The following is a 21,451-nucleotide window of genomic DNA, read 5'->3' on the forward strand; positions in this document are numbered from 1 at the left end:
AGAGGCCTATATTTCTAATTTTCAAACAGATCATAATGAATAAATCAACATTTTGTGTCAGTTTGAACCCAGTAAAATGTACTGGGTTCATTTATTGAAACCAAGTACTGTATGAAATACGGTAGTAAACAGTGCAATTACAGGTGGTCAAAAAAAGTTAAATAAAGTAAAATAGTGCAATCACAATACTGGTATAATAATAATAATAACTTCGTTTTATACAATTCTGAGGTAGGCTTACTCCCTTGGTAAACATTAACACCATACCATTATATGGTATTTACTGCACAGCCAGGCCAGCATATAACAACAATAACAAAATATATTGCCTATGGTAAATCCGTTGAGGGAAATACCGTAATTCCTCTAATATACATGAAACCCGGCTTGTATTAGGAGGCCGGCTTATAATTGCTTAGCTCAACAGCGCACCCGGTCATTAATAGAGACCCGGTTTTTAATTGAATACCGGTTACTATTAGAGGAATTACGGTAGTAATATATAATAAGAATCCAATAGAACGACATTGTGCAATAAAACAAGTAAACAAAGTAGGGCATATCGGTATATGTACATGAGTTATTAGCTCATGTAGCTTGTTGATTTTATGATCTTATTGTCTTACTGTGTTGTTGTTGTATCGTTTTGTTACTGTGTCCTTTGCTTTTAAATATTTCTTTTTTTAAGTACTCTGATCTATTTTAACTTGTATTGCTGCCTATATTTACCTAATGTTTTTTTTATCTCTGTTTTGGTACTCTTGTTTTATTTTAATCTATTTTTAGTGCTGCTAATAGTTTTAATATGCTCCTCTGTACAGCACTTTGTGCCCCTGTGGCTGTTAAAGCGCTTTATAAATAAAGTTGGATTGGATTGGATATTTACAGAGCATGGTAGGACATGCTAGGTCCTGTGGTAGGATGAGGGGATGAAGGATGAAGGGATGAGGGGATGAAGGATGAGGGGATGAAGGGATGAAAGCAGGATTAAGAGTTGTAGAAGGAGTACATTTACATTTTGTCATTTAGCTGACGCTTTTATCCAAAGCGACTTTACTGTACAAGTTTTGTACGACAAGTCATCAGGAAGGGTACGACTCTATCAGCTGAGTAACAATGTTCATCAAAGTGTTCAGACTTGAGTGCTATAGTGTTGAGTGTATGTTAGTAGGATAGGAAGAGTGCATGACAGTAAGAAGGTTAGTGTTTTTTCTATTTTTCAGTTCAGATATTGATTGAAGAAGTGTGTCTTCAGTCGAGTAAGCTGATGACTTGTGATAAAGGGTCAACATGGAGGAAATTCATATGGAAAACATTTCAAGGGTCAAAAATACAAACAGTTGTGGCCATTTGATAGTCCGAAGCAGTTCTCGTGCAGATTTATTCAGTGTTTATATCCTCCATGTTTATTCGAATTTTAAAACTATAAAAGTCCATTGAACCAGCCAGGAACATATTTCTGAATTAAGTATGACTTTAAAAGCCTGCAAATAAAAGTAAGTCTAGTTGATCTGGAAGCAGATAAAAGATTATACAGATATCAGAACCTATGAGAGAGAGCGAGAGAGAGAGAGAGAGAGAGAGAGAGAGAGAGATAGAGACCCCACACATGTTGTTCAACTGTGTCCTGCTTAATATAGGATTCACTATACTGGCAAGCAGACTGAGGGCACTCACTTGGGATTAGCCACAGTGGGGTCCTTGGTGAAAGTGAAATAGTTGGCTATGTTCTTGTCGTACGGCAGCCAGCTGTGTGTCCCTATCAAACCATTAGCACTCACAGTCACCTGGAGAGATAAAGCAAAACAAGAGTCATATGAAACTAAATGCTTTCCCATACGTAGCTTTACTTGTGGCTTGGGGTGGGAATCACCAGAGAGCTCCCACTATGATAATATTGCGATTCTTAATTTTCTGCAGTGCCTAATATATAGAAAATATCAGGGACCGTACCAGTACATCCGAGCCCTGAATGATGAAGGACCGGTTCTGGATCTTCGGTACTACCGCCTGGATCAGGGGATGGCCATCGCTCACCACCTGAGACACAGAAGTGCAAAGGTTCAAAGCAAATCCGTGAAAATCTTGTGAATTTATGATTTAATGGAATGGGAGTGACGGAGGTATGGATCTGCTCGAGAAAATGTGGGTCTTACCTCCACAAAAGGCCGCAGTTTGTCAAGCTGCTCAAAGAGGTTGGGGGGTAGAGTATCCAAGCGGGCCTGCCGCCTAGACGCATTCTCTACCGACATACGAGGAGGGTGAGGCTCCTATTTGGAAATGGGACAACAAAGATCCAAAGATGCTCAGATTAGTTTGAAAACCCAAATGGTCCATGAACTGGTTGAACTCTATAGAAAGTGCTACAGCGGTTCCATAGACACCTCTATAGAAACCCCCAGCCAGAGAGTTGGAAAAAGAAGGAATTTATGGCTTTTCTTTTTGCAGACACTCCTGCTCATGGAGAGTGGTTGTAAATTATGAATGTGAATAATCAAAGCCAGTGGTGGCAGTAAATTAGTCTGATGGAAGTCAGACCTTAAGTAGCTGACAGGGGGTCTGGCCAAAGTTACTGATGATGCCTTCCAGGGCCTTGCGCTCCGTCTCGTTGGCAATGGCATCCAGATCTACAGCACCTACAGATCAGGCCGGACAAGAATCAAGAGTAGGGTCAGTATTGGCACAAGTAATACGAGATGATGCACTTCCACAGGGATAGAGATAGGCGACTGAATCCACAAACTTTCTTTATATGCAGACGACCTATTCGTTTATGTATATTGGATCCTCTAAGTTCAGTCCCGAGACTGGTGGATTGCTTAGTCAAATTTGGAACCCTTTCACATTATAAAGCTGATGTAGATAAAACTGAAGCCTTTTCTCTGAACGGCTTCACCACGCACCAGATGAGAGCATCGTTCTCCTTCAAGTGGCCAAAGGATGTTAGACTCTGCCTCTCTCGCCACCAACAACATGTTTACAACTTTAGATCTCATCTCCAGGTTTATTTAGCAGGGGAGTAGTAAAATACAGTTCTAATAAATTTTTCACATCCCTAACCTCATAGGCACCACTGGTTAGCTTGTCAACTAAGAGCGTCTGGCCAATCTGGATTCTAGATAGCCTGTACTCCAATGCCTTCATCAGATGCTCCAGTCACTGACTGAGAGAGGTGCACCGGACTGTCCGTCTCCTTGGTGATGTGTCGGCATTGTCTCAAGTTTTGCTCATCAAAAATGTTACACCCCTAAAATTTAACTCTAGACGCAAAAGATGGAGATGCTTAAAGCTTAGGTTTATCCACACGGTCGTTGAGGATCGGGAATTCAAATTGAACAGTTAATCTAATTAAATGAAAATGAAAACGAATAAAGATTCAAGACAGACAGGACACAAAGAGACCAATAATTAAGCTATACAGAGCATTATCCAGCTACCCAGGCCATCCTGGGGGCTATCCCAGAGGCAGATATACCTACTGCATATATTCCTAGCAGCAGGCAAAATATATACCTACTACCGTACATATATTCCTAGCAGCAGGCAAAATATATACCTACTCCTGCATATATTCCTAGCAGCAGGGGAAATATATACGTACTGCATATATTCCTAGCAGCAGGGGAAATATATACCAACAGCATATACTCCTTGGTATAGTGAAGAGTATGGAAATATATACAGTAGTACCTACTGCATATACTCCTTGTTATAGTGAAGAGCAGGACAAATATATACTTAATGCATATACTCCTTGTTATAGTGAAGAGCAGGAAAATATATACTTAATGCATATACTCCTTGTTATAGTGATGAGCAGGGAAATATATACCTACTGCATACTCCTTGTTGTAGTGATGAGCAGGGAAATATATACCTACCTCATATACTCCTTGTTATAGTGATGAGCAGAAGAATATATACCAATGGCATATACTCCTTGTCAGGGGTGTAAAATACTTGAGTAATTGTACTTTGTTACAATACTTAAGTACTGTTTTGGGGGATTTGTACTTTACTCAAGTATTATTAGGTTTGTATACTTGTACTTTTACTCAATTACATTTCAGAGGAAAAAAAACATACTTTTTACTTCTCACATTTAAAATGCAGACCTACAAAGTACAAAGTACAAATCTCAAAAGTACAAACATTTGTTTCTCTGGCCAAACTATTGTTAACGTTATTAATCCTGCGGCCGCACTTTATTTAAAAACAGCCAATCAAATCCCCATCAATGGAAAATTAACCCGCCCATACCCATGCTGATCCTTGTGCAAGACTAGAAAGCAGGGATTTTTGATTAAACACCTGCTATCAGAAGAATAGACAGAGTGACAAGCTACAGAAGATGGCCACAAACGATAGTACGAGTTATGAAGAGGACAAAACGGAACATTTCATTGCCCCGGAATAAAAAATAGGTTTAAACTTTTACTTTTGAGTACATTTAAAAGTAGAAACTTTTTTACTTTTACTCAAGTGTGTTTTTAGACAGATACTCTGACTTTTACTTGAGTAAGACTTTGAGACGGTACCCATACTTTCACTTAAGTATAATTTCTGGGTACTTTTTACACCCCTGCTCCTTGTTATAGTGATGAGCAGGGAAATATATACCAACAGCATATACGGTACTCCTTGTTATAGTGAAGAGCAGGACAAATATATAGGCCTACTTAATGCAATTCCTTGCAGCAGCCCAGAAAGCAATAACACTGAGCTGGCATAAAAAAGATCCTCCAAATCCTCCAACTTATATGACACATGGCAGTCAGTAGTTAAAGGAATCTTTGTAATGGAAAAAATAACTTTCATGCTGAGACGACAGAATGCACAATTAACAGACATATGGCGACTTGTCTAGAAGAGATAGAAGAGGAGGCTAGACTTGCCTTAGAGGCCTTAGATGTGTTGAGTAATTGCGGCTATATTTACATTTAGTCATGTAGGTGACGTTTTTATGCAAAGCAACTTACAAGTTCTGTACAACAAGTCAGCTGGAAGGGTACAACTCTGGCAGCTAAGAGTAGGTAAGATTGTTTGTAGAATAGTGTCGAACTTGAGTGCTACAGTCTTGAGTGCATAGTAGTATAGAGTAGACATACTAGCATAGTAGGTAGTAGTATAGACATAGTAGCATAGTAGGTAGGCCTACTAGGTAATAATATAGGCAAGGTAGATTCCTTAGTACCAAAGTGCATAATAGTAAAAGAGGTTAGTCGTTTTAAATGTATTTCCTCATTTCAGATATTTGGTAAGTAAGTGTTATTAATTAAAGTATTAAAGTATTGGGATATAATTCTGGTGTATATGTTCCCTGTTTTTCTACTGGTTATGGGGAGGGCAGGGGGAGTACAACCAGAGAGAGAATGAAAGGGACAAAAAGGAAATGTATACCGGTATATACAGACGTTTTACATGTCTTACTCAGTGTACAATTTACAATTTGAAGGGAGAAGGGAGAAAAAGTTGTAATATCTAGAATGTGTGTTTGATTAACTTTGCCTAATAAACATTAAATTGAGGGGAGAAAAGACAAGACTAGGCAAGCCGCACCCGGCTATGACATTCACACATGCAGGCTTCAACAATAGGGAGTCAGTTAGTCAGTTAGAGACATTCGCTATTTAAAAAAAACAGTAGGGTCAGACACAAGGACAAAGCGAAGCACTGTTCATGCATAAAGTCGTACATCCATTGACGTGGGATGTTATCCATAAGGAAATAACGCAAAGCCAATAAAAATGATTGATCTTCACTAGTTCCTTGGTTCCTTCCAGGACCTGGGGGCGTATTTCTTTAAATATTTTGAACTTAAGACCAAATCTGAGCCAAAAGTTGTGATTTATTAATACGTCATCTTGATGTCGAAAACAGAGGCTTACAATGAAGTTCCTGTGATACGGTAAAGCCCAAAACTAATTTATATCGTTATCCAAAGAATGAATGCTATAGGTATGATCTGTTTTTATCATATTCTTTTAAATGATCGTATGAAAGGAATCTAGGGTAAAATCAAAAGGACATGTTGATAAATGAAGTCCCCGGTGTTCACCTTCTGTCTCAGTCTCATAAGTGCAGTAAAGCACTTCTTGCATAAATTCAACAAATCAAAGTGGGATGTCATCCCGAAAGAAATAGACCCAAGCCAATAAAATGATTGATCTCCACTAGTTCCTCGGTCGCTCCCAGCGAAAGACCTGGGACCTCATTTATAAAAGATTGTTACACACTAATTATTTTTTACCTACAACCAAATCCAAGCCAAAGTTGTGATTTATTAACAAGTCATCTTGATGTAAAAATCAGAACTTTACACGGATTCTCTCACATTTTTGGTGATACAGTAAGAAAAAAAACGAACGTACGACTGCTACACTATAGGTGTAATTTTCATCTGTTTTCATCACGTCCTTTTTAAATGATCATACGGAGGAATCCAGGACGAAGCCAGACAACATTTTGATAGACGAGGTGTTCGGTGTCTTTACCCTCATACGTGCAGTAGTAGAAGACGTTGAGAGCCTCCACCGCTTCCTCGCCTCTCTGCTTGCAGCCAAAGATGAGGTCAATCCACTCGTGGAGGTGACTGGAGACATGCTCGGATTCCTGGGGGGAACATACACCAGACTGTGTCACTGCCCTGTATGTACCATACATACACCAGACCCTGTGTCACTCCCCTGTACCATACATACACCAGACCCTGTGTCACTCCCCTGTACCATACATACACCAGACTGTGTCACTCCCCTGTATGTACCATACATACACCAGACCCTGTGTCACTCCCCTGTACCATACATACACCAGACTGTGTCACTCCCCTGTACCATACATACACCAGACCCTGTGTCACTCCCCTGTACCATACATACACCAGACCCTGTGTCACTCCCCTGTACCATACATACACCAGACCCTGTGTCACTCCCCTGTATGTACCATACATACACCAGACCCTGTGTCACTCCCCTGTACCATACATACACCAGACCCTGTGTCACTCCCCTGTACCATACATACACCAGACCCTGTGTCACTCCCCTGTATGTACCATACATACACCAGACCCTGTGTCATGCTGGGCAGCTCTTTCCTAATTTATGCCCCTGCTGCATAATCAACACAGGATAAATGCAATATAATTGCATAAAATGTCATGTAAACTGAATAATGACTTTTGAGGGTTGGCTCTCTCTCTCTTACTTACTCTCTCTTACAACTTACTATTGTATATTGTATATTTGTATAGTGTTTTGGGACTTAATTCCCCTTTAACTTTTTTTACTGTATGAAGCATGTACATCATGTACTTTATATGTGACAAATAAAACAAAGCTTGAACTTGAAACTCTCTCTCTCACCAATGCTCTCCTGTGTTTCCTGATGAAGTCCTCCCTCGAGGAGGCCCAGCGAGGCAGCAGCGTGTTAGCCACGGAGTCGTGTGAGATCTGCAGGCAGCCCAGGTCGAAGCCTGCACGCAAACACACAGGGAGCAGGGACAGCAGATTGCATCGTGAAACGAGATACATCAAGGAGCATTCATTTGCTCATGTCTGGGCAAAGACAATCAGATGAAGGTGCCTTTCAACCGTCAATCTTCCCCCTTAATAGTTTAAGTCGGTTAAGGTTACATCTGCGAGGCGGTTTTCTCACCATTCATGTTCTCCAGGAACTCAGGGAAGTAGAAGAACTCTGGAATGAGTTCTTTGACATCGGCAGGGCTCTCCATGCGAGCCTGCCAGGCCGCTGGCACGGAGTGGAACTGCCTGTCCGCACAGTCGAACCTACACAGAGACAAGCGTGTTGATACAGAGGCCAAAGACATTAGAAGGGTTTCATTCCAAAATGCTTCAAATCCACATCGAGATCAATTTGAATATAGATATTAAGAAAAATATTTAAAGGAACACGCCAACATTTGGAGAAATTTGCTTAAATTAATTCAATTAGCTTAAATATACAGATTCTAAAAAAGAAAGTGGCCTTTTTGAGCTCCAACACATTTTTTACACATTATGATATTCCATAATGAGTTGTATGCAGCGATGCAGTCGTGCACACACGCGGTTCTGTATCGTTAGTGGCTTAGCTTGGCATCACACTGCACTATCTCGCGTACGTGCACGCGTACTGAATAAACCACAAATGTACCTCTAATACCAGTATTAGTCTGACCACACCCCTCATCAGCTTACCTTCATAAGCAGGTGTGTGGTCACCTGCTCTCCTCCTTCTCGCTTTCACCACAAGGAAGAAGTGCCTCGGTAGATCCCCACACTTGACACCATGATGGAAGAAATTGGATTAGGAACAGCTTGGGAAACAAGGATACGTTGACATCATATCTTTATTTTCTCTCTCACTATTTTCGAGAAAATACGGCGATATTGTCTTCGTACTGGAGTGTCTAGAAGATGATGATCATTCTAAAAACCCTCCACCGGTTTTCGTATTGGGAGCACGCCGCTGCATGCTTCTCAACTGCAGTTCCTTGCTGTGTTTGTTGGGGTGAAACCTGTCAGGCCACAGCTGAACTGTCGGACATGCCGCTGTTGTGAGAAGCGGTGCGTTCCAGGTTGGGTGAGTAGTGTTTGCTGGCGGGCTCCACTTGTCAGTTAGTGCTATGGGGGCTACTTGACAAAGTTTATGGAAACCGGCCCCAGGCTAGGGTCCTTTGTTTAGCCGCCTAGGCGACAGAAGGCCTTGGTCTGGAGACCATTATAGTTTTAACTAGTGGGCCGCGACCATTGACACTGGTGATCCCTGTGTGTTCTGGACGAGTGGATTCTCTCTGTCACCGTGTTAAGGCCCCATCTTTCATATCCAAATGAGAGTATTCCTTCACGAGGGGATATGTGCATGTAATGTGCGATAGCGGCAGATTCATGTTCGAAGTCAGCTACACAGGCCAGTTGGTACTGTGCTGATTCCGCCGGATGTGGTAAAGTCACCGTTGTGAAGCGGTGTTGACATCTTGTTTTCTCTTTTCTCTTAAAAAGTGAGGAGAGGTTCAGAACGGCGGCCTGTCTGGGTGAGTGTTATGTCATTGTTTACATGTTCATAGCTTACGGTTAGCCAGTCAGCTGTTAACTGCTGCGTTAGCCTGCTGGATCGCTGCATGGCCTGCTTAAGGCCTACTATTAGCCAGTCAGCTGTTAGCTGCGGGGCTAGCATGTCGTGGTCGCTAGGTAACGTTAGCTTGCTGCTATGGCCATGGCTGGCGCGGGGTAGCTTAGCTTCTCGCGCGCCGCCGGGAGCTCGCTTCTGATCGCCGTTAGCTTGATGCTATTCTGTTGAACGTGCTTTGATTTTAACATGTTTTACACTCTTGACCGCGACGTCATCCTTGACAGGGGATGTTTCGTCGACCCTGCCCTGAGCCTGGACGGGGATTGCGTCAACAAAGAGGACTGTAGCGACTGGTTGGAGCGGCGACGCTGCCCGGATCGAACAACACAGGACGGCTGTGTTCTACGGTGTCTTGTGACTGCACTTCGCTGATCTGCGTTCCGGGTAGGAACGGGGTTGACCAGACCTCATAACACGTCTTCTGGTTTTACTTTGCTAAATGTATTGTGAATAACGGTGTTTTTTCCCAAAACGTGTGTTGTTGCAATGCATTTAGGATACGTTGCGGGTTATGTGTGAGCTGTTTTTGTCACTGGCAGTTAGCTTCTCCGTGCAGATCGTGATGTATTGATCTGGTTGTTGTGTGAGAAACATCATGGTGTTTATGTGTACCGTGTACTCACTACTAAGGCAACTAACCTATGAAGCTATGCTTGGTGACAAGTGAGTAAAAGAATGTTCTTTCTCAGACTGTAATGACAATGAACAGTGTGTTCACACATTAACAGGTTTTCCTGTTTTAACTGGCCGTATTGAGGGTAAAATAGGAGGATTGTGTTTTCCCCCCCGGTTCCCTGGGGACTTTATCACCTCCTATCAGACATGTTGTGCATTAATTGTGTCTTTTGTGTGGTAGGGATACGATGTAACTCTTAGCTTGATTGCTGAGGTTGTGCTAAATCTGCTGGAGAAACTTATTTCCTAAAGGGAAATTGGTTTGGTTGCTGTCATGTGTGCTTAGCAAGGCCTGTGGTCGATACTAATCAAGAATGATGTATTCTCTCATTGTGAAAAAAACTGCGTTCCTCTGTTGAGTGTTTTTGCCATTTTTTGTAGGTGATGATGGGTTGTGTGTGTCATGTGACCTACAACTGGGTTGTACTGGCCACAGAAGCACATGTGTATGTTGGACCGGGGTTCTTAGAGCCCTCTCTATTCTGTGTTTTTCCTTAGTAAAAATCAGATAGCAGGTTAGCTCATGCGCTGTGTGGAGCTGTGAAACGCTTCATAGAGCTGACTATGACTGTGTCATATTCTCTTTTTGTCGTTACGTCGTATCATGGGTGTGGGGTCGTAAAGGGGTGAACTGGTAACCTTTCCTCTCCCCATTGTTCTGTCGGTCAGGGGTACACCCCCTGTCCTTCAAGGTTCCCGTCACGTGGCGGTTCGGCACGTTACGGGGGGGGGGGGAGGGAGTTCCTGGTCCCACGGCCTGGTATATTGGGCGTGTGCACCGCAGGAATTCCCCGGCCATAGAGTACGTCACCGTGCGCGTCTCTGTTGGTAGGACTTCCGTGTGCTGTTCAGGTCCATGTGATGGATCTGTTTTCAGGGGGGGTGGTCAGGGCTCCTCCTCACCAAGCGCCTATTCAGGCCTTCTGTGAGTTCGGACTCCTTCTTCCATGTGAGGAAGCCTCCATCAGAGTACAGAGCCTTCCTCCTCAGATTGTCAAAGTGAGTGGACCCTCTAGAAGGGTCCTTTTCTATTGTATGTATATTCGATTCAATTCGTTTATTGAGTGTGTATGGGTTCAGTGCCTCTTCCCCGGAGGCCCTAAAACCAGTTTTTTACATGGCTCAAGGTGCAATATATTCTTTTCAATCTGTACAGCTCGCGTGGGAAGTCTCTCTGGGGATCCCCGTCTCTTTCCTATGGGAGGGTGGTGGGATGTAAAAATGTGAAATCTTTTTACCCCGGCTGTGTAGACTGGGATACATACTGTTGATGCTTCCTTCTTTCTATTCCAGAAGTGTTGGAGTTAGGGAGTGTCACACCCCTCTTGTCGTTCCCCTGGGCGCCTTGGGGATTCAATGACAGGTCTAAATAGCCTGTTCATTGATGGGGGTGTGTCCCGACGCACGTATAGTGCTAGCTCGCTGTAAACAGGCGATTGACTGGCACGCCTTGGTTGCTTGTGGTTGAAACAGCGTTTTTATAAAGCAACTGAGATGGGGGTTTTTCCTCTTCCGACGACCACATCCCATGACCTGGGTGGGTTGTCGACGGATTCTCGTTCATGTCTGGGGGATGATGACGGGATGGATCTGAACATATGTAGTGGGGTCTCACGCCCTTGGGGTGGGCCACCAGGCGCGGTTCGTCCGAACGTCTGGGTGGCGCCTTCTTTTCATGTTAAGATCAACACGCATATCTGCCCTTCTCCTGGAGTTGGCATGTCGGCGTGGTTAGGGCACGGGACTGGTTCTGGTCACGCTGGTCCAGATCAGTTGAACCCGTTGTCCGCCGGGGATGCAGATCTGCTGTTCTGGTACCCTGAGGGACTTGGGCTTTTTTCAGGGGGAAAAATGCCAGGTCGGTCTGGGTGTCACAGGGTTAAGCGCTATGGAGACCCTGGTTGGGTATGTTTTTACTCAGCACTGTCGTCATGGCTTACAGCCATGCCATTCTGTACGCGCTCGATCTCGTCGGATCTCGGCCGCTACACAGGTTGGTCCTGGTTAGTACTTGGTTGGGAGACCGCCGGGGAATACCAGGTACGGTGTGCTTAGGGGCTGGTTCTCCATTATTTTTCGCTCCTCTCTCACGCATGGCGAAGAGGGGCCTGTGGGGGTGGTTTTTTGACCTCCTCTGGTGACCCTGTGCTTCCCGTACCGCCAGGCCCGGTCCGAAGTGATGTTTGCGACCCGTAGGCCTGGGTTAACCCTTTTTGGAAACTGAAACACTTGTACTGCGGTATAGCCGGTGTATACCCGCAGGTGTGTTTTGGAGTTTTTTCTTGAGGGGTTATAGGAACAACCACCGCATTGGGTAACACCGAGGTGGTTGATTCCCTGGTGTGTTGGAGCAGTGTCAACTCCCGGGTTCACCGTTTGAGGGTGCCCCTGCACGTTCATGACGTCTGCCAATCGTGTCAGCCTTCTCTGCCTCGACCCCTCTGGGTGGGGGTTGTTAAATGGAGGCTTGGTCATGCAACACCGCCAGCTTACGCTCCTTCCGCCGGGGCGGCTGTGTTCAGCTGTCCCCTCTGGCGCCTGTCTCGTCCGCAGTCTCCAGGCTAGGGTTAACAGCCTGTTGCCTGGTTTTTCCCCGGTGCGCTGCCTGCTTCCGTTGGTTAACCTTTTTTGTGTGCTTACGGCCATGCTGACTGCCTGTTCTGCAGGGTCAGTGTGCCAGGCGGTGTACTATTGGGGGGACGGGGCCCGCTCGGCTTACGGCCATACCGACCTGAACACGCCCGATCTCGTCCGATCTCGGAAGCTAGGCAGGTTCTGGCCTGGTTAGTACTTGGATGGGATTCCGCCTGGGAATACCAGGTGCAGTAACTGAGGGGCCTTTGTCCGAATACGCTGGCGATGTGGGGGGCGGGGCACTACGTGCCCACCTGGTGGGGTCTTGATGCTGGCATCATGGACTTCTCCGGGCCCCCATTCTAGGGAGTCCAGTCCTTTTGGTGGGTCTGGGTCTTCCTTCGTGCTCCGCTGCTACGGCCTTGCCACGGGGTTGGGTTTGCCCTTGACCCCGTGATTCTGGGGGCAGTAACGAGGTTGTTCCTCCGTTCGTTCCCGGGTGGCATGCGGGTTGTGCGTGTGTGTAGTCGTGGGGTCAAGCCACGGTCTGCTCACCCTGTGCGTTGAGTTGCTTGAGTGCCTCTTCGCACGGTCGGGTCCGTCGCCCTCCCGTGACGTCCCTAATAGGGGGGCTACACGCCATTAGGGGGGGTCGGGGGGGCTCGGCCCTCCCTGTTCTGATGGTTGTGGGGGGGCTGTCAGCGGGGTGTATTTGTCAGCCAGTGGCTCCGCTTGGCCTCCCTTGTGCAGTGTGATGCCAAGCTAAGCCACTAACGATACAGAACGATAGGTTATGACTATAACCAAGTTCTGTTAGTTAGGGGCGATGCTTGGCATCAGACGGCCGCTGCAGCCCTTGTCCTCACCTTGTGGTGAAAGCTTGGGAAGGAGGAGAGCAGGTGACCACACACCTGCTTATGAAGGTAAGCTGATGAGGGGTGTGGTCAGACTAATACTGGTATTAGAGGTACATTTGTGGTTTATTCAGTACGCGTGCACGTACGCGAGATAGTGCAGTGTGATGCCAAGCATCGCCCCTAACTAACAGAACTTGGTTATAGTCATAACCTATCGTTACACGCCGTTGTAGTAGATCACTGAGGCAGAAGTGCGCGCGGATGTGCACGGCACGCGGCACGCGTGCACACAAAAATGCGTTCACAATTGTCACTGGACTCGTCGCGCCGGCCGGCACTTATCACCTAGACTTTGCATAATAATAGGATACCGATAGCATAACAACGAGAAGAGCTGGTGTTGCTTGATCTGTGGTCCCGACTGGAAGGATGAGACATTAAGTTGTGCTTCAGTCTCTGAAGGAAACTGTCCTTCTGTAAACTAACTCTAAGTTACATTGTTAATTTAGTTTGTATTTACTTTTCTAGTTTAAGTTCATTCAATTAGAGAAATTGTAACTACAATTACATTTAAAACATTTATGCATAATAATCATCTGTTCTGTGCGCAACCGAGGGAACATGTATGCGCGTGCGCGTGGCGTCTGGGCAGTTCCCATATTACGACTGCACCACTGGTTGTATGTCCATGTTTAGCAATCCTGCTGCAAGATTGTGCAACCTTTTTCAAACGGTGGATTCCTCAACTTGAGATAAACAATGTTTCACATGTTTTATCAACTTGCTCGGAGCTCATCGCATCAGAACAATTTCAGAGGCGTAAACCGAGTCGACAGTCACAGGTATTCACAGAGTATTAGCGTTCTCAAATTACTTTCAAATAGTCTAACCCCCCCCCCCCCATTCACACATTGCATTGTACTCATTGTACCCGTCTGCCATTCCAAGCATTTAAGAAATTAACTCTAAAGACTTAGTGGTAAGCTGCTGTAAGTGGTATTATTTTGTTAAAATAAGTGTTAAGTAGCTCTACATTCTGACAGCCATCACTGATATAGAGTGTTTGGTCAGTAACATGGGTCTCCCAGTCCCTCCACTCTGCAGTAAACAGAAAATAAATCTTCCGGTATCCCATTCCCACTTTATCCAATCAGGAGAGAGGACCATATATATCTACCGGTATGTATTTAAATTTTAAGCCAAATGTGCTTAATTTTACTTGTTTCAAGCACATAGTATTTGCTTAAAACTCATTTTTATTTCTTATTTCTGTCAGAATTTTTTTTTCAGTGCATGGAGTTCTCTCTCCTGATTGGATAATGTGGGAATGGATACCAGAAAATGTATATTCTGTTTACTGCAGAGCGGAGGGACTGGGTATCAGTGATGGCTATCGGGAGTGTAGAGCTATTATTTTTTTTTATATGTAGACCACTTATTTTAACAAACAAAAATACCACTTACAGCACCACTTACAGTCTTATAACATTTGACCTGGCATATTGCACATCTCTTCCCAGTCGCCATACCAACCTGCCACTCTGCAGCTGGATGTGCAGCGTTGTGAAGGGCTCCATGCGGATCATGTAGTGCATGACTCCTGCTGCGTTGGAGTAGTGGGTCCCGTAGTGGAACTTATCAATGGTGCCTGTCGAGTCCTCAAAGCTCTCAAACCTGATGAACGACGTGTTACAAAAGAAATACGCTCAAACATAATTCATCTCAACATAAATCATGCTTTACAGAGAATATTAGTAAATACCACATTGTGATGAATGAATGCAAACTGTGATTTGGCTCACTGGCTACGCTCAGACTGCAGACAGTGTGAACAGCATAAATCACATGGAATCTGATCTTTTCATTTCTGATTTGAGCCACTTTCATAATGTGGTCCCAAATCAGATACAGGTCTGATTTTTTTTTTTGCAATGCGACCTCAGTCTGAAGAGTCAGAATTCATGCAACTTTTACGTCACTGTAGATTGAGATTTGCTGACGGGAGTCACTCTCTGAATACAAACATGGAAGACAGCTGTGATGGAGGTGGTCAGTGGAGGGCCAGTGAGGTGTTAGACCTGAGAAGTATATGGGTACTGATACTTCTGTACAAGCAAAGCGTATCATAACCGGTCTGTGTTTGAAAGCATATTGAAAGAAGAAATGTCTCTCTTTCACCTCCTCCTCCTCACCACCATTATCATCTGCTCACAAATTAGCTGGCCTCCACGGTGACTTCCATATTTACGTACATCTTAGTTATTGTTTATTAGGCTCTTTGTCAGTTCAGGAGTGTGACCAATTCACACTGGAATCTGATATTGGCCACATAAAAAAAAAGAATCCGAACAAAATAAATTGGATCTGAGCAATATAATAAGAATTGAGCACTAAGGCTTGCAGTGTGAACATAGCTAGTGTTGCCTTACCTGAATAATAATGCTTTAAAAGGAACTGGCTTTCTGGTCTAGACTAATCTTGCGTAGTCAGACCTCCATTTTGTCAAGCTTCACAGTAGGTCTGGGGGGAACATCTTGTTGAAGAAATTGGGTTAATGACACCTTGGAATTCCTGAGGCAGTGAAATACGCCATCACCTGCCTCCGGAAACGTCCCTCGTGGTTAGTCCTGAGCTCCAGCGCCAGGCTTCACTCTGGGTTTGTAGTCAATCTGATTAGTAGTATGATGACAGGCCATGGTGTCTCTGCCCTTTTCTAGCCCACTTTCGTGCCTGGCTACCTACCATGAAGCCTGACGAAACAGAGATTAGGCCTAGGCTATTATATATAACACTACATACTTCTCTTTAACATGCTGTGCGTGGCGAGAGTTGACCACACCGATGGGTTTGGAAAGGTCCCTGAACACCGTCGGGTCTTCAAGGTCCAGGACTGGAGAGGTGTAGTCACACAGAACCCAGGGGAACTGGAGAGAGACACAAGCCCATTAGAACAGAGAGAGCAGGCGCGGCTGGGTGGTGTAGCACTCGCCTACCACCGCAGAGACCCGGGTTAAATTCCCAGTGTCAGCCTCCGGCTTTGTCAGTTATCCCTACGAACACAATTGGTAGTGTTTGCGGGTGGGAAGCCGGTGGGGTATGAGTCCTGGTCGTTGCCACAGTGACTCCTACTGGTCGGTGGGGGCACCTGTTCTGGGGAGATAGCGTGAACCTCAGCACGTGTTACGCTCTCCCAGTGAAACTCCTAGTTGGCAGGTGAAAAGAGGCAGGGGAGGCATGTTGTAGTCTACACCCTCCCCAGACCGAGAGTAAGGCAGCATGTTGTAGTCTACACCCTCTCCAGACCAACAGTAGGGCAGCATGTTGAAGTCTACACCCTCCCCAGACCGACAGTAGGGCAGCATGTGGTAGTCTACACCCTCTCCAGACCAACAGTAGGGCAGCATGTTGAAGTCTACACCCTCCCCTGACCGACAGTAGGGCAGCATGTGGTAGTCTATACCTCCCCAGACCGACAGTAGGGCAGCATGTGGTAGTCTACACTCTCCCCAGACCAACTGTAGGGCAGCATGTGGTAGTCTACACCCTCTCCAGACCAACAGTAGGGCAGCATGTTGAAGTCTACACCCTCCCCAGACCGACAGTAGGGCAGCATGTGGTAGTCTATACCTCCCCAGACCGACAGTAGGGCAGCATGTGGTAGTCTACACTCTCCCCAGACCAACTGTAGGGCAGCATGTTGAAGTCTACACCCTCCCCAGACCGACAATAGGGCAGCATGTTGTAGTCTATACCTCCCCAGACCGACAGTAGGGCAGCATGTGGTAGTCTACACCCTCCCCAGACCGACAATAGGGCAGCATGTGGTAGTCTACACCCTCCCCAGACCGACAATAGGGCAGCATGTGGTAGTCTACACCCTCCCCAGACCGACAATAGGGCAGCATGTTGTAGTCTATACCTCCCCAGACCGACAGTAGGGCAGCATGTGGTAGTCTACACCCTCCCCAGACCGACAATAGGGCAGCATGTGGTAGTCTACACCCTCCCCAGACCGACAATAGGGCAGCATGTTGTAGTCTACACCCTCCCCAGATCAACAGTAGGGCAGCATGTGGTAGTCTACACCCTCCCCAGACTGACAGTAGGGCAGCATGTGGTAGTCTACACCCTCCCCAGACCGACAATAGGGCAGCATGTGGTAGTCTACACCCTCCCCAGACTGACAGTAGGGCAGCATGTGGTAGTCTACACCCTCCCCAGACCGACAATAGGACAGCATGTGGTAGTCTACACCCTCCCCAGACTGACAGTAGGGCAGCATGTGGTAGTCTACACCCTCCCCAGACTGACAGTAGGGCAGCATGTGGTAGTCTACACCCTCCCCAGACCGACAGTAGGGCAGCATGTGGTAGTCTACACCCTCCCCAGACTGACAGTAGGGCAGCATGTGGTAGTCTACACCCTCCCCAGACCGACAGTAGGGCAGCGCAACGACCAGGGGGGAATTGGCATGAAGACTAAATTGGGGGATGGGTGAAACAGTAAAAGGCAAAAAACAGACAGCTACAACAAGCCTCCTCATACAGTATTATATATAGTAGAGCAGCACTTATCTTTTTCATTTACTTAGCTACGTTTTCGGTCAGCTAGGCTTTCGTCACCATGGACTTACCACAGGGTACTGGGACAAGTCATTGTAGGTGCGTCCAGCGATGGTGTTCAATTGCATCAGGTATTCAAAGTTTGAAATTTCTCTGCAGACCCATTTCTATAATTAAAGAAAAGAAAAGAAAAAAGATTAGGTTCATAGTAAATAATGTAATATTTACAGTACAGAGGGAAGCACCTGTGTAAGCCCATAGATAATGGACAGAGTGAAGCACCTGTGTAAGCCCAGGTGTAGATAATGTAATAACTGTATGGAGTGGACAGAGTGAAGCACCTGTGTAAGCCCAGGTGTAGATAATGGACAGAGTGAAGCACCTGTGTAAGCCCAGGTGTAGATAATGGACAGAGTGAAGCACCTGTGTAAGCCCAGGTGTAGATAATGGACAGAGTGAAGCACCTGTGTAAGCCCAGGTGTAGATAATGTAATAACTGTATGGAGTGGACAGAGTGAAGCACCTGTGTAAGCCCATAGATAATGGACAGAGTGAAGCACCTGTGTAAGCCCATAGATAATGGACAGAGTGAAGCACCTGTGTAAGCCCAGGTGTAGATAATGTAATAACTGTATGGAGTGGACAGAGTGAAGCACCTGTGTAAGCCCAGGTGTAGATAATGGACAGAGTGAAGCACCTGTGTAAGCCCAGGTGTAGATAATGGACAGAGTGAAGCACCTGTGTAAGCCCATAGATAATGGACAGAGTGAAGCACCTGTGTAAGCCCATAGATAATGGACAGAGTGAAGCACCTGTGTAAGCCCAGGTGTAGATAATGGACAGAGTGAAGCACCTGTGTAAGCCCAGGTGTAGATAATGGACAGAGTGAAGCACCTGTGTAAGCCCAGGTGTAGATAATGGACAGAGTGAAGCACCTGTGTAAGCCCAGGTGTAGATAATGGACAGAGTGAAGCACCTGTGTAAGCCCAGGTGTAGATAATGGACAGAGTGAAGCACCTGTGTAAGCCCAGGTGTAGATAATGGACAGAGTGAAGCACCTGTGTAAGCCCAGATGCCTTCAGTAGCTCCTGAGGAGATCTGGAGCCAAAGTAGAAGAGGTTTGGAGGCCGCAGCCCCAGGATTCTAGAATACACCTTGTTCCGCACCTAGGAGGACAGAGATACGTCTTAAAAGTGGATTCTTATTTCATATGGCGCCACATAATCATCAGCTAAACATCTAAACATGAGCACAGAATAAGCAGTGGCTTCTATTTATATGGAATAAAAGAAAATTCAATATAGATATATTCAATATATATATATTTTTTGTTTACTTATTACTGTAGGTACACATAATAAGTGCTATTTTATATATTTTTATTTTATTTTCTATTATGTATGTTCTTAATACATCCTCTTCCAACCACTCTCATGAGATGCTGTTGACAAGAATGAAGAAGCCCCCTGGGGATAATAAAGTTTCAAAAGGAAATTAAATTATATACTGGAGCGCTATGGCCATTAAAAAAACGTCTGTGGAAAAATAACTGCTGAACTGCATTCATGTCTCACGCATAATTTACAACTACATACACTTCACACATCTATATCATTCTAATAATAATAATAATAATGATAACGATACACACAGAAGTACTCGTATGGTATCTAGATTACCCCCTTCTTCCTGAAGTTGATGAAATAGTGGGCCTGGTCGATGAAGAAGATCTCCAGAGCGGAGCGCCGCAGGTTGTAGCGTCTCAGGTGCACTTCTCTCAGCTGAGACAGAGGCCTCTTGTAATCGAACCCTATCCCTGGAGGAGCACATGCAAGGGAATTACAACCCTACGGAATGTTTATCAGCAGTGGAATTGTTTCATTTAGTCTAAAACCGTTATTTAAAATTCGAAAGGCACCTGAGGTTTCCCTCGTTTACGGTCACGTCGAGTGTACGTACAGAAATTAGCAAAAGAAAGGCATATAAAATCATTACAATAAGACGAGATGAGATGAGGCAAAAAGCAAGGTTAACAAATCAGTTGATTGATTGACAAAGGTCAATCAGAGAGGGCCAACCAACCTTCTCATAAAGGACACACGGTGATGAGTGTCAGATCTATCATTAGTGATAAATCTAAGGGCAGAGTGATAGTCCAGGTCAAGGGTTAATGGTTGATGCCGCAGCATGCCTATAAATTACCATCACCATAGTCCAAGACTGATAAGAAAACTGCTTTGACAACTCTCAAAGGAAAGCTGGTTCTGTTTCTGTATAGGACTGATTGATTGATTGAAAACTTTATTAACAGATTGCAGAATGGGTACAATACAGTACGGCTCAATACGCCAATGATCTTGTTATAGATCTTGTTCACAGTGATAGCATTGTTAAATTATTTAGTTTTAAGGTTGTTTTCTTCTATTAGACGGTATACAGTCGAGAACGCCAGACAGGGAAGATGTTAAGACATTGTGACTGACGGGTCATGAGCCGGAGTCAAAGCCCACGGTGTTGAGCCCCTTTCGGTACTGTAAGTCACGCCAACGTCGTTGGACGAGCTAAAGCTCTTGTGAATCTACACAATTCACTGTAGATTCACGAGAGCTTTAGCTCGTCCAACGATGTTGGCGTGACTTACAGTACCGAAAGGGGCTAACGGTGTGTTGTACGTAGAATGTGGCCCGCGCCTCGACTCCCTGAGCCACCGCCGGGCCCCCCCCGGCAGGACCCCCCCCCATGTGTGGTTTTAGATGGCATGCGGGCGTTCCGGAATCATGTGTAACACAACAGCACCATCATTTACATTTAGCCTTTATCCAAAGCCACTTACAAATGGTCAGCATGTTAGGGTGCATCTTTGGCAGCTGAGGTTCAGTGGCATCGTTTGTCAATAGTGTTCATCATGAGTGCTTAGTAGTATAGACATAATGCATAGTAGTAGTATAAATATAGTAGCATAGTAGTAAGGTACAAAATAGTCAAATACAGTACTAAGAAGGTTAGTTGTTTTTTAGTTTTTTTCATCTTAATCGTATTAGTAAAAGTTATTAGTGATATATATATACACCGGTATGTATTATTTTTCTCCACCAAATCTTAGTTACAACAACATTGTGTAAGCTAAGCAGGGTTGTGCTTATTATAGATGAATCTCTTAGTTACAACAACATTGTGTAAGTTAATTATATTGTTTACACTGTTTATTTTTTCTCATATTTTTATATTCAGATCTAATTGTATTGCCTATAATTATGTCTTTCTACTATTACCCTGCCCATACCAGCATGCCAGGTTGTCCTTTTTTTACACAGACATCACTACGGCAATGTGACCAACGATTCGCCAGCAGCGAGCAGTAACTACTTAAGCTACAAACACGAGACTGTTCTGAGAGCAGTGTTGATGTAAGCAAGGCATGGCTGTCGAGGGGCCCCGGGAGAGCGAGACTGTTCTGAGAGCAGTGTTGATGTAAGCAAGGCATGGCTGTCGAGGGGCCCCGGGAGAGCGTGCAAATGAGTTGAACTCGTTCTTCAACAGGTTGGACCAGATAAGCCCCTCCCCACCCCTCCACCCATCAGCACCGGTGTGTTTGACTATCCCTGAATCTATCTGAGAAAAAATCTATAATCATCAGGAAATGTA

General features: G+C 45.0%; 1 protein-coding gene across 1 annotated transcript in view; it reads right to left on the reverse strand.

The window, feature by feature from the left end:
* Window positions 1-21,451, reverse strand: part of nbeal2 (neurobeachin-like 2) — a 138,460-nt gene that overhangs the window by 11,832 nt on the left and 105,177 nt on the right. The window contains 12 exon segments of the mRNA XM_084336699.1: window positions 1,678-1,787; window positions 1,954-2,040; window positions 2,157-2,270; window positions 2,539-2,636; window positions 6,495-6,612; window positions 7,371-7,480; window positions 7,663-7,793; window positions 14,778-14,918; window positions 16,044-16,168; window positions 17,878-17,973; window positions 18,865-18,972; window positions 19,486-19,622. Of these exon segments, the coding sequence (XP_084192825.1) occupies window positions 1,678-1,787; window positions 1,954-2,040; window positions 2,157-2,270; window positions 2,539-2,636; window positions 6,495-6,612; window positions 7,371-7,480; window positions 7,663-7,793; window positions 14,778-14,918; window positions 16,044-16,168; window positions 17,878-17,973; window positions 18,865-18,972; window positions 19,486-19,622 (1,375 nt within the window).

This window comes from Notolepis coatsorum (genome assembly GCF_963971535.1).
Source record: "Notolepis coatsorum genome assembly, chromosome: 19".
NCBI lineage: Eukaryota > Metazoa > Chordata > Actinopteri > Aulopiformes > Paralepididae > Notolepis > Notolepis coatsorum.